Below are 13,526 nucleotides of genomic sequence, written 5' to 3'. Positions count from 1 at the left end.
TGCTTTGTGACCACCTAGAGTGGTGGGATAGGGAGGGTGGGAGGGAGAGATGCAAGAGGGAAGAGATATGGGAATATATGTATATGTATAACTGATTCACTTTGTTGTAAAGCAGAAACTAACACACCATTGTAAAGCAATTATACTCCAATAAAGATGTTAAAAAAAAAAACAATTTCAATTGGAAAAACAAATGACATCGCATTTCATCTATTCATTCCATCAATAATGTTAGGATTCACTTAGGTCCTTGGGTAAGGAGCAACAATGGTAAAACAGACAAAACCTTTTATTGGGGCTTTCTTAGGACTAAAATCAAGTGTGCTGGTGTATCAATTTAGCTTTTGATCTATCAGAACTCACAGAATGTTGGCCCTGGTCGTGACCTGAAAGACCATATAATCCTGCTCTTGCCTTAGCAAATGACCCTGTAAATTACTGAAGTAAACATAACTAACCTGCCTATTTTTACTACATGCTCCCTAATTTACACTTGTGTCTTAAATGTGACATACTTGTTTTAGTGACATAATTGTGTCCTCAAAAAGCAGCCGCTAGAATAAGTTAGTCATGCTGTCTTCTATGCAAATGTGTCCTAGGTTCCTTCTTTTTCTTTGGTCAATTCTCTTCTTTGCTATCATGTCAAGCTTGCTGCTCTTGATCACAAATCTCGGCCAACACTCTCCTGCTGGATACCATCTCTGTTATTTGTGGGCACAAGCTGATCACACATAATTACTGGATCTTGGTTTTTTGGGGTTTTTTTTCCAGCCCTGCTCACTGATGAGAAGCTCTTTATTTTTTGTTTTTTTAACTTCCAAGTTTTATGTTGTTGCAGATTAGCAGATTAACAGAGGTTACTGAATTCTGAACTCCAGTAATTACCTACAGGTAAATGAGGCATCACTAATAAATCTTTCCTATTCTAGTTATAAAAAGTTAAGTTTTTCTTTCAAGGAGGTATTATGCAGTACTGAGATCATTCCTAGAAGGCAATTCCCCATTTTAGAAGAGGTTTACAAACAGATTTATTTTTCTTCATTTTAAATACAATTATTAGAACAAAATAGATTAGGGAGAAAATGTTTTCCACTAAAATTTTTATAAATTATTATTAGAACCAAGGCATCAGCTGGAGAGTTAAATTGTCTTGTATTTTACTTCCAGCTTTTCAACAACTTCTATCTACATGCAACTGGACAAATTAACTTTTCTCAAAATTTCAGTAACCTCATTTTTTAAAAAATGGGGTATAGTATATACCTCATAGGGTTTCTGTCTGACACTAGGATTGAATAAGAAAATGCATTTAATGTACATTAACATACTATCTGGTGCATAAAAGAAAGTGCTCAACAAAGAGTAACTTCCCTTGTTATTCTTACCACATTAAATGTTTTTCTGTCTTAGAATCAGTCTTGATCAGGGTTACTGAGAGTAAATGCAGAAGGAAAACAATGCAATCTAATCTCATGTGGGCCCAGGGTGCTGTTTAGTTGATGCATTATCAATGAATCTAATTTTCTAGCTTCTACACTCCCTTCAAGAACTCAAGTCGTCTCCATGTCTTCTGACACAAAGTCTACCCTCTATATTAACCCAACTTCTCAAGGTCCACTGGTATAGACACGTCCATTCTTAACTGTCTCACTTCACAGAGAGGCTATTTCTCTTCTTTTCCAAGAGGAACTCTTCCAGCTTGGCATCTGTTATCAACATTCTCCTGTTTCTCCTTAGGAATTTGGTCCATCGTGCACCCATTCTGACATCTTCGATATCTCTAATTATTCTTTCCCTAGTCCTTTGTTGGGGTTATCTCATTCCCTTCTCTCCCTTCGTGGCAAAAATCACCGAAAGCATTTGTTCATTCATTCATTCAATATGCCAGGGACCATGGCTGGTGCTACATACGCTACAGTGACACATTCAGATACATCTCTGCCTTCACAAAACTTACAGAGATATATAAAAAACATAGCAACATTCAAATTCGTGCTGAGAACAAAATGCTCTAAGCATGTATAAGAAGCAGTTGGAGGGAAAATATATTTAAGTTGAGACTTGATAAAATATTGATAAATTGGTGATTGGGGAGCAGGAAAAGAGAGCCAAGTATTCATCAGGCAAAGAGGACACTTTATGTAAAGAACCTATACCAGAAACAAGGTCTGACCTGCTCAACAGCTGTAAGACACTATACCAAGACACAGTGTACCAGAGGGAGACTGGTAGGGCCCAAGGCTATATAATTAGGCAGGCTCTTTCAGGTCATAGAAAATATTAAATTCTTATTTTAAAGACAATGAGACGCCATTAGTGGGTTTTAACCAAGTAAGAAAAATGACTGGATCTTCATTTTAAAAGGTTCATTCCTCCACACTATTAAGAATGGATTTGCAAGGCTGTGGAGCACCTGGAACTCTCACTCATTGGTAGTGGAAGTGTTAAATGGTACAAACACTTGGGAGAACTTGGGTAGTTTCTTATAAGTTAAACATCTACACTATGAACCAAATGACCTAGAAATTCCACTATTAGGAATTTATCCAAGAGAAATGAAAACCTATGTATACAAAATAAAGTCTAGTACAAGAATGTTCACAGCAGCCTTATTCATAATTTTCCCAAACTGCAAACAATCCAAATATCCACTAACAGGACAATAGATACATTGTGAGAGATCTATATAATGGAATGCAACTCAGGGATAGATAGGAACAGACTACTGATACGTGCAACAACGTAAATAAATCTCAAAGATATTAAGGGAAAGAAAACACACACAAAAGAACATATATGGTATGACTCCATTTATACAAAGTCCAAGAAGACTCAGAACTAATCTATAGTGATAAAAATGTGTTTCGGGGACCTCCCTGGTGGCACAGTGGTTAGGAATCCATCTGCCAGTGCAGGTAACATAGGTTTGAGCACTGGTCTGGGAAGATCCCACATGCCGCAGAGCAACTAAGCCCGTGCGCCACAACTACTGAGCCTGCGCTCTAGAGCCCGCAAGCCACAACTACTGAGCCCGCATGCCACAACTACTGAAGCCCGTGTGCCTAGAGCCCATGCTCCACAACAAGAGAAGCCACTGCAATGAGAAGCCCGCCCACCACAACGAAGAGTAGCCCTCGCTTGCCGCAGCTAGAGAAAGCCCGCATGCAGCAATGAAAACCCAATGCAGCCAAAAATAAATAAATAATAAATAAAATTTATTTTAAAAAAGTGTTTCAGGGAAGGGAAGAAGACTGACTAGAAAGAAGCACAAGGGAACTTCCTGGATAACTGAAATGTTTATGACCTCATTTTAGATAGTGGTTATATGGGTATACAGTTGACCTTTGAACAACAAGGAGGTTGGGTTGCTGACCCTCCATGCAGTATACAACTTACAGTCAGCCCTCTGTATCTGCTTTTTCCTCCACATCCTCAGATCCTCAAATTGTGTAGTATTTACTACTGAATAAAATCTATGTATAAGTGACCTGCACAGTTAACCCATGTTATTAAAGGGTCGACTGTATACTATTAGCAATATTCATAAAAACTGAACACCCAAGATCTGCACATTTGACTGTATGCAAATTATGCTTCAATCTTTAAAAGTATAATAAATAAAATACATAGAATTACAACAACAACAACAACAAAAGTGATTGGAGAAAACGGGAGAACAGGTAGACAGGGCAAGGGTGAATTCACAGACACCAATGAAGAAGCCATTACAAAAGCTTTGCCAAGAGATAAGAACCTGGACTAGGCTGGTAGTGTTGGACAGGTCCTGTATATATTTAGAAGACAGGCTTGATTAACTTAGTAGAGTTTCTAGCATGAGTAACTGAATACACAGCAATGAACATTGAAGAAAATGTTGTTTTATGTCGTTTGAGAACAGGGCAGACAGAAGGCAAAATTAAGAAATGATTTTAGACATGAGAAGTCTGAAGTATTTTGAAGACATCCAATTAGGAGCTGTCTCATAGGCAGGTAACATATAAACTGATTTTATTAAGCAATAGACACAAAAATAATAAAAGATGAGAAAAATTTAGATAAAACATAAAAATATATTTTAAAAACCACATCCACTGAATCTTCACAATTTTCACACAATCTTTTAATTAACAAGTCTCAGGTGAGAAAACATTTTAATCCCTCCAACTTATGTATGACCAATGGATATTTCCATAGCTCCCTCCAGATTGTGGTATTAGATAAAGCCCAAAAAATACACAAAAGGAACAAGAAACAGTAACTGTTTCAAGGTACTTTCAAGTTAGCCACAATAAAATACATCATATAGCTGAGAAAGAGAAACCATGTAAAATCTGTCAGTTTTTTGGAAGATAAAAATTTTAGCTCGTGTGTGTGTGTGTGTGTGTGTACTGACTCAAAAATGTCAATGAGTTCTCAATTAATAGCTCCAAATCTGCCTACAGAAATCATGGTGACCACCTCAAGATCACTTGAAGGGAAGGTTAGTTAATAGAATAATAAGCTGGGTATAACAAGAGAAATCTAAAACCAATTCTGCAACTAAGTAGTAGCTTAAGGATCTATGCCTCTTCAATAAATCAGGACTAGCATGTATCCTTATCTTACTTGATCTTTAATGATACTATAATGGAATGAGTTAAAATCTGTGAAAATACTTTAATAAAGGCAGAAAGGTCAAATAAATGGACAGATGTATTGTGTATATAGAGGTATCTGGCTTTCAGCTACTTATTCTGAATCAAGGGCTTCAGCCTAAATAACGTGAAGTCATGTGCTTCTGAAAGAAGGACCACTTTCATTTCATTTACCAATCCTTCATATCCCACATTACAAAGATACAGGGCCCAAAAAGGAAAAGGAGAACAGTTATTGGCATCACATCTCAATGTAGACAACTATCTTTAAAAAAAGCTTTACTGTTACTTAGAAAGACATAATATAATACACAGTGGTATTTTTATCTCTCAAAAAAAATGCCTGGATTTTTGTAGATAGCACAGGGTTTCTCAAAAATTACTGTAAAACTAATCACTTCAATGTAAATAAAACCTGGCATGACACCTGGCATAGAGTAGATGACAAAAAAATCATATGTTGAAGGAATGCCCTTGACCCAATTCAACTTTATTAAAAACACCTACCTTTTCTTCCAGTTTCTTCTTCTCTTCACTAAATTGGCTTATTCTTTGTTTTAGAAACTGATTGAGCTGTAAAACCTCTTTCTCAGTAGATGCAAGCTTTTGCTCAAGTTCCTCTTGCTGGGAATGGGATGTTGACTGGTCTGAAAATGGAGTCTGGAGGGAAGTATTCTCATATTGTGGCTATTCAGAAAGAAAAAAAACATAGGTAAGACTTTAAAAGTTTACGTGTCTTGAATAAATGGAAAGAAATTAGAAATGAGGTACAGTACAAAGAGCACAAATAGCCTTTAATGACAGACCTCACCATAAATCCCAGCTCTCCTGCTTCCTAGTTATATGTCATGATCAATTCAAATTCCTTACCATCAACAAGTTATGTAAAGTTCCTAGCACACAGCAGAAGCTTAATAAAAAGCAGTTATTATTTGGTTAAAAAGTATCATTAGAGTATAAAAAGTACATTATAAAGAAGTGAAGTCTCAGGGGAAATAAATAAAAACTAAAGAAATATTTCCTCACAGGTGATCATTTTTTAGCTAATATTAAACTCAGTAAGTATTAATAGAGTGTTTCCCCTAACTAGAAAGTAAGGTTCATGAAATCAGGAATTTCTGTCCATCTTAGTTGCTCTTATATCCCTATTTCATAGAGCAGTGACTGCCACAAAATAAATGTTAAAAAATAATTGCTTAATGAATAAATATATTATTCTTTTCATGAGCAAGGCTTTGAAGGAGAGTCAGACAAAATCTCTTCCCTCCCCTTCCTCCTGCAGCATTACAACCTGGAAGAGGAGGGCAGGAAATACAAATATTTCCTCAAACAAATTAGAATGTGATAAGAATGTGATACCAACAAAGTAATGTGAAAGTAAAGAAACAGATTATTTTTCTATTTACTACGCACATATGTTAGGCATTGTGTACTGGGGAGTCAACAGTTAATAAAACAAGGTCCCACCAGTTTAATAAAGTGTCACACACAAAGAGACAACAAAAACTGCCTAAGTGCTAAGATAGCTGTATGTGTAGTAGCTATGGAAAGGCTTTATAGAAGCGAACTTGAACTAGGCCTTGAAGAACTCATACTTTTTCAAAAGGTAGAGATGCAATTCAAAAATTATATACACGGTATGGTACTGGCACAAAAACAGACACATAAATCAGTGGCACAGAATAGAGAGCCCAGAAAAGAACCCATACTTATATGGTCAATTAATCTACGACATAGAAGGCAAGAATATACAACGGGGGAAAAAACAGCTTCTTCAATAAATGGTGTTGGGAAAACTGGACAGCTACATGCAAAAGAATCAAACTGGATGCTTTCTCACACCATATAAAAAATAAGGGGCTTCCCTGGTGGCGCAGTGGTTGAGAGTCCGCCTGCCGATGCAGGGGACACGGGTTCGTGCCCCGGTCTGGGAAGATCCCCCGTGCCGTGGAGCGGCTGGGCCCGTGAGTCATGGCCGCTGAGCCTGCACGTCCAGAGCCTGTGCTCCACAACGCGAGAGGCCACAACATTCAGAGGCCTGCGTACCACAAAAAATAAATAAATAAATAAATAAACTCAAAATGGATTAAAGACTTAAAATGTAAGACCTGAAATCATAAAACTCCTAGAAGAAAACACAGGCAGTACACTCTTTGATATCAGTTTTGGCAATTTTGGGGGGATTATGTCTCCTCAGTAAGGGCAACAAAAGCAAAAATAAACAAATGGGACTAAATCAAACTAAAAAGCCTTTGCACTATGAAGGAAACTATCAACAACAAAAAGGCCACCTACTGAATGAGAGAAGATAATGGCAAATGATTTTTCTGATAAGGGGTTAATATCCAAAATATACAAAGGACTCATACAATTCAACATCAAAAAAAAATTTTTTTAAATGGACAGAGGACCTGAAAAAACATTTGTTCAAAGAAGACATACAGATGGCCAACAGGCACATGCAAAGATGCTCAACATCACTAATCATAGGGGAAATGCAAATCAAAACCACAGTGAGATACAACCTCACACCTATCAGAATGGCTATCATCAGAAAGACAACAAATAACAATAAAGTGTTGGCCAGGATGCAGAGAAAAAGAACCCTCATGCACTGTTAGTGGGAATGCAAACTGGTGCAGCCACTATGGAAAACAGTAGGTCAGTTTCTCAAAAAATTAGAAATAGAACTATTATATAATCAAGCAATTCCACTCCTGGGTATTTATCTGAAGAAAACAAAAACACTTAATTTGAAAAGATATATGCAACCCTATATTCACTGCAGCAGTGAACAACAGACAAGATATGGAAGCAACCTAAGTGCCTATCGATAGATGAATGTATAAAGAAGAGGTGATATCTATATCTATCTGTCTATCTATCCATCCAACAGAATATTACTCAGCTATAATATAAGATGAAATCTTGCTATTTGCGACAATATGGATGGACCTAGAGGGTATAATGCTAAGTGAAGTTAAGTCAGACAGAGAAAGACAAATACCATATGATTTTGCTTATACATGGAATTTAAAAAACAAAACAAATGAACAAACATAACAAAACAGAAACAGTCATAGATACAGAGAACAAACAGGTAAGGGAGATGAAGAGGTACAAACTTCTAGTTACAAAATCAATGAGTCACAGGTATGAAATGTGCAGTGGGGGGAACATGGTCAATAATACTGGAATATCTTTGCATGGTGACAGGAGGTAACTAGATTTAGTGTGATGATCATTCTGTCATGTATAGAAATACTGAATCAATATGTTGTGCACCAGGAACTAACATAATATTGTAGGTCAATTACACTTCAAAAACAAACAAACAAACTCATAGAAAAAAAGAGATCAGATCTGTGGTTACCAGAGACAGGGGTGGGGGAAGGGGAAGTGGATGAAGGGGGTCAAAAGGTACAAACCTCCAGTTACAGGATAAATAAGTACTAGGGCTGTAACGGACAACATGATAAACATAATTAATACTGCTGTATGTTATATACTAAAGTTGTTAAGAAAGTGAATCCTAAGAGTTCTCATCACAAGGAAAAAAATATGTTTTTTTTTCTTTTATTCTGTATTTGTACGAGATGGTGGATGTTCACTAAACTTACTGTGGTAATAATTTCATGATGCCTGAAGGTCACATCATTATGCTATACACCTTAAATTTATACAGTGCTGTATGTCAATTATATCCCCATAAAACTGGAAGGAAAAAAATTCTGATTATATAAACAGCACTTATTATGTGCATGGTATTTCAAAGATAACCAACTCAGGCACTGCCCTTTACAAACTCAAATTCTAATCAGAAGCATAAGAGAAACCCTTAGATAATTATATACAGGATACAATATAGTATGGCAGCCAAAGAAAAGCCATCTTCAGTACAAAGTGTTGGAAGGTGGGAGGATAAATGAAAAGGGCATGGGGAGAATGAGGGAAAAGGCTTTACTGGAAAGGTGGCTTTTGGGACAGACTTTGAAAATAAGGAGGATTCTGGCAGGAACAGAGAAAGGAAGAAAAGCATTCCAGAAAGAACATTTTAAAAAGGTAAAAGATGGAATATATGCACAGAGTACCCATAAAGTTTAGGTTACAAGAGGGGGGAATATAAGAGAAAATTAAAACATCTACGTGAGACCATACTTTAGAATCACAAGGTTCAGAATTCATCCTTAATTCATAGGAAATGGGAATCCGGTGATGGTTCTAGAACAAGAAAGTAACATGTTTAAGAAGTCTGTGAACTCTGTTTTGTAAATCTCTGTATTCCCTAGCACTTACCGTAGTGAAACTCTTAGTAACTTTAGATTAAAGGGAAAAGAACAGAGGAAAAAGGACAAGAGAGAACTATAACAATTGGAAGTAATGAACAAGATGAATTAAAGGATATGGTGAATGGATATGAATATATCACTTTAAGAATTTATCCTAACCTATTTAGCTGAAAAAACCAAGGAGCTGAACAAGAATACTGAGAACAGAAGGAAGAAACTCTGGAAGCAGAAATGAGAGGATTTAGAGAAATTATTTTTTAAGGTGTGAATGGACAAGAAATGTTAAAGATAACTAAAGTTTCAAAATTCTGAGTCTAAGTAACATGGAAGATCATATTCTGAGCAGAGGTAAGTAGGTCATGTGGGAGAACAGGTTTAAGCAAACGTACTTAATTACAATTAGAGCCTATTGATATTAAGATGCCAGTTAATATCAATTTAATATTAAGATACAAATATATATGAACATCAGGCAAAGAGATGGGTCTAGAACCCAGAAAAATGGCCAGGATAGGCTAGGAAACTGTAAAAAAGTTAATACAGATTTACAATTTCTCGTCAGGCATATAATGAGCTCAGAAATTGCCAACCTGTTTTACCGACAAGTGAAAAGCTGAACAAACTGAAAAATCAACAACTCTTCTTAGATCTGTCAGAGAAGTGAGGTTATTGGGCAAACTGCAACCCCCAAAATTGGAGAAACAGGCAAATAAAGAAAATCACACTTACTGGAACAGAATTATCCATGGGAGCCAGTGCTGAAGTAGGAAAACCAGAACTGTAATTGATGAATTTGTTGGAGGCTCAGAGTGAAGGTCTGAGAGTCAAAAACTCCAGGAGCACCCAGTCATAGGGGACACCCAATATTCTTGAATTATACCACTAGAAGCTCTACCAGGTCCTCACAATGAATCCCTTTGTGCTTCCAGCAGAGGGAGGAGAAAGAAACCATTCTGAAATGCCAAAGCTCTGTGTTCTTCTTAACAAGGTCTGTCCTCAGGAGAAACTACTTTACCAGAGACTAACCTACCTAGAAGGGAACACTAACATACCTAGAAGGAAAAAATCCCAAACAAGCTCCTCTAGCCTTCCACATGGGGGAAGGGTTAATATCCAACTCAGTTGCCTCTAGCCATCCTGTCCTACCTAAGGGTGGGAAAGAAAAAACTAAGAAGCACTGGTGAAGTTCACAGTCCAGGAGCACAGGCTCACGAAAAGACTAAGTCAGAGGGCCAGAGAATGCTTCCCCTACCTCACACCCTACCATGACATTACTAAAGGCCTATTTACCACATTTCCTTTTATCAGTATATCTGGAGAGACTGAACAAGCATCAGAACTAGAGTCAGATATGTCACAAACGTTGGAATTATCAGAACAGACATTTTTTAAAACTATGATTAATATGCTTAAGGGTTTTACTGCTGAAGCAGACAACATTCAAGAACAGATGGATAATATAAGAACAGAGGCAGAAAGATTAGAAAAGAAACTCTAGAGACAAAAAACACTGAAACAGAAACGAAGAAATGTCTTTGATGTGGTTATCAGTAGACTGGACCTGGCGCAGGAACCAATCTGAACTTGCGGATATGACAGCAGAAACTTCTAAAACTTAAAGAGCAAAGAGGAAAAAGACTGGAAAAAATAGAACAGAATATCCAAGAGTCGTGAGATAACTACAAAAGTTGTAATATACATCTTATGGGAACACCACAAGGAAAAGAGAGAAAGAAAACAGCAAAATTTTAAACAATATGATTTGAGAATTTCCCCAAATGGTCACATACCATACCTCAGATCCAGGAAGCTCAGAGAACACCAAGCAGAATAAATGCCCAAAAACTACACTTAAGCATATCATATTTAAATTTTTGAAAATCAAAGATTTAAAAAAATGTGAAAGAAACCAGAGGAGAAAATACCTTACCTATAGACAGGAAAAGATAAGAGCTTTATACAAATTCTCAGAAACCATGGAAGCAAAAAGAGAGTGGAGTGAAATATATGAAAGTCAGGCACTTTCTTTCCTATATAACAGCAATGAACAAGTGTAATTTGAAACTAAAAACACATTACCATTTACATTAGCACCCCCAAAAACATAATAGTATAAATCTAACAAAATGTGTATATACAAGACCTATACAAGGAATACTATAAAACTCTGATCAACGATATCAAAGAAGGACAAAATAAATGAAGAGATATTCCCTGTTCATGGACAGACTCAGTATTATCAAGATGTCAAGTTCTTCCCAACTTGATCTATAGATTCGATGCAATTTCAATAAAAATCCCAGCAAGTTATTTTGTGGATAGTGACAAGCTGATTCTAAAGTTTATATGGAAAAACAAAAGCTCCAGAATGGCCAACGTAATACTTAAGGAGATGAACCAACTAAGATGGAGGACTGACACCCTGACTTCAAGACTTACAGTAAAGCTACAGTAATCAAGAATGTGTGGTATTGGGGAAGGAACAAACAAACAGGTCAATGGAACAGAACGCAGAGCCCAGAAATAGATCCACACAAATACAGTCAACCAGTCTACTGACAAAAGAGCAAAGGCAGTACAATGGAGCAAAAACAGTCTTTTAAACAAATGGTACTAGAACAACTGAACATCCACATGCAAAAAAAAAAAAAAAAAAAAAAAGATTCTAGACACAGACCTTACACCCTCCACAAAAATGAATTAGAGATTGGTTCAAGATGGCGGAGGAGAAGGACGTGCTCTCACTCTGTCTTGTGAGAGCACCGGAATCACAACTAACTGCTGAACAATCATCGAAAGGAGGACACTGGAACTCAACAAAAAAGATACCCCACATTCAAAGACAAAGGAGAAGCCACAATGAGACGGTAGGAGGGGCGCAATCACAATAAAATCAAATTCTGTAACTGCTGGGTGGGTGACTCACAAACTGGAGAACATTATACCACAGAAGTCTGCCCACTGGAGTGAAGGTTCTGAGCCCCACGTCAGGCTTCCCAACCTGGGGGTCCGGCAACGGAAGGAGGAATTCCTAGAGAATCATACTTTGAAGCCTAGCGGGATTTGATTACAGGACTTCGACAAGACTGGGGGAAACAGAGACGCCACTCTTGGAGGGCACACACAAAGTAGTGTGTGTATCGGGACCCAGAGAAAGGAGCAGTGACCCCATAGGAGACTGACCCAGACCTACGTGCTAGTGTTGGAGAGTCTCCTGCAGAGGAGGGGGGTCTTGGAAGTACTCCTTGGCATGAGCCCTCCCAGAGTCGGCCATTAGCCCAACCAAAGAGCCCGGTAGGCTCCAGTGTTGGGTCCCCTCAGGCCAAACAACCAACAGGGAGGGAACCCAGCCCCACCCATCAGCAGACAAGTGGATTAAAGTTTTAAATAGCTCTGCCCACCAGAGCAACAGGAAGCTCTACCCACCACCAGTCCCTCCCATCAGGAAACTTGCACAAGCCTCTTAGATAGCCTAATCCACCAGAGGGCAGACAGCAGAAGAAACAAGTACTACAATTCTGCAGCCTGTGGAACAAAAACCACACTCACAGAAAGACAGACAAGAGGAAAAGGCAGAGGGCTATGTACCAGATAAAGGAACAAGATAAAACCCCAGAAAAACAACTAAATGAAGTGGAGATATGCAACCTTCCAGAAAAAGAATTCAGAAAAATGAGAGTGAAGACGATCCAGGACCTCAGAAAAAGAATGGAGGCAAAGACTGAGAAGATGCAAGAAATGTTTAACAAATACCTAGAAGAATTAAAGAACAACAACAAAAAAGAGATGAACAATACAGTAACTGAAATGAAAAATACACTAGAAGGAAATGATAGCAGAATAACTGAGGTAGAAGAACAGATAAGTGGCCTGGAAGACAGAATCGTGGAATTCACTGCTGCGGAACAGAATAAAGAAAAAACAATGAAAGGAAATGAGCCTAAGAGACCTCTGGGACAACATTAAACGCAACAACATTCACATTACAGGGGCCCCAGAAGGAGAAGAGAGAGAGAAAGGACATGAGAAAATATCTGAAGAGATTATACTCAAAAACTTCCCTAACATGGGAAAGGAAATAGCCACCCAAGTCCAGAAAGCACAGCGAGTCCCATACAGGATAAACACAAGGAGAAACATGCCGAGGCACATAGTAATCACACTGGCAAAAATTAAAGACAAAGAAAAATTATTGAGAGCAGCAAGGGAAAAACGACAAATAACATACAAGGGAACTCCCATAAGGTTAATACCTGATTTATCAGCAGAAACTCTACAAGCCAGAAGGGAGTGGAGTGACATATTTAATGTGATGAAACGGAAGAAACTACAACTAAGATTACTCTAGCCGGCAAGGATCTCATTCAGACTCGATGGAGAAATTAAAAACTTTATAGACAAGCAAAAGCTAAGAGAATTCAGCATCACCAAACCAGCTCTACAACAAATGCTAAAGGAACTTCTCTAAGTGGGAAACACAAGAGAAGAAAAGGACCTACAAAAACAAACCCAAAACAATTAAGAAAATGGTCATAGGAACATACATATCGATAATTACCTTAAACGTGAATGGATTAAATGCTCCAACCAAAAGACACAGGCT

At 37.6% G+C, this 13,526-nt stretch overlaps 1 protein-coding gene across 1 annotated transcript in view; it reads right to left on the bottom strand.

Annotated features, from left to right (window-relative positions):
- The window catches only part of CEP85L (centrosomal protein 85 like), a 222,563-nt gene that overhangs the window by 35,400 nt on the left and 173,637 nt on the right, over window positions 1-13,526 (bottom strand). The window contains 1 exon segment of the mRNA XM_024122643.3: window positions 5,142-5,321. Within this exon segment, the coding sequence (XP_023978411.2) occupies window positions 5,142-5,321 (180 nt within the window).

This window comes from Physeter macrocephalus, chromosome 10 (genome assembly GCF_002837175.3).
Source record: "Physeter macrocephalus isolate SW-GA chromosome 10, ASM283717v5, whole genome shotgun sequence".
NCBI lineage: Eukaryota > Metazoa > Chordata > Mammalia > Artiodactyla > Physeteridae > Physeter > Physeter macrocephalus.
The sequence above is the reverse complement of the archived record's forward strand: the minus strand, read 5'-3'. Positions and strand labels throughout refer to the sequence as shown.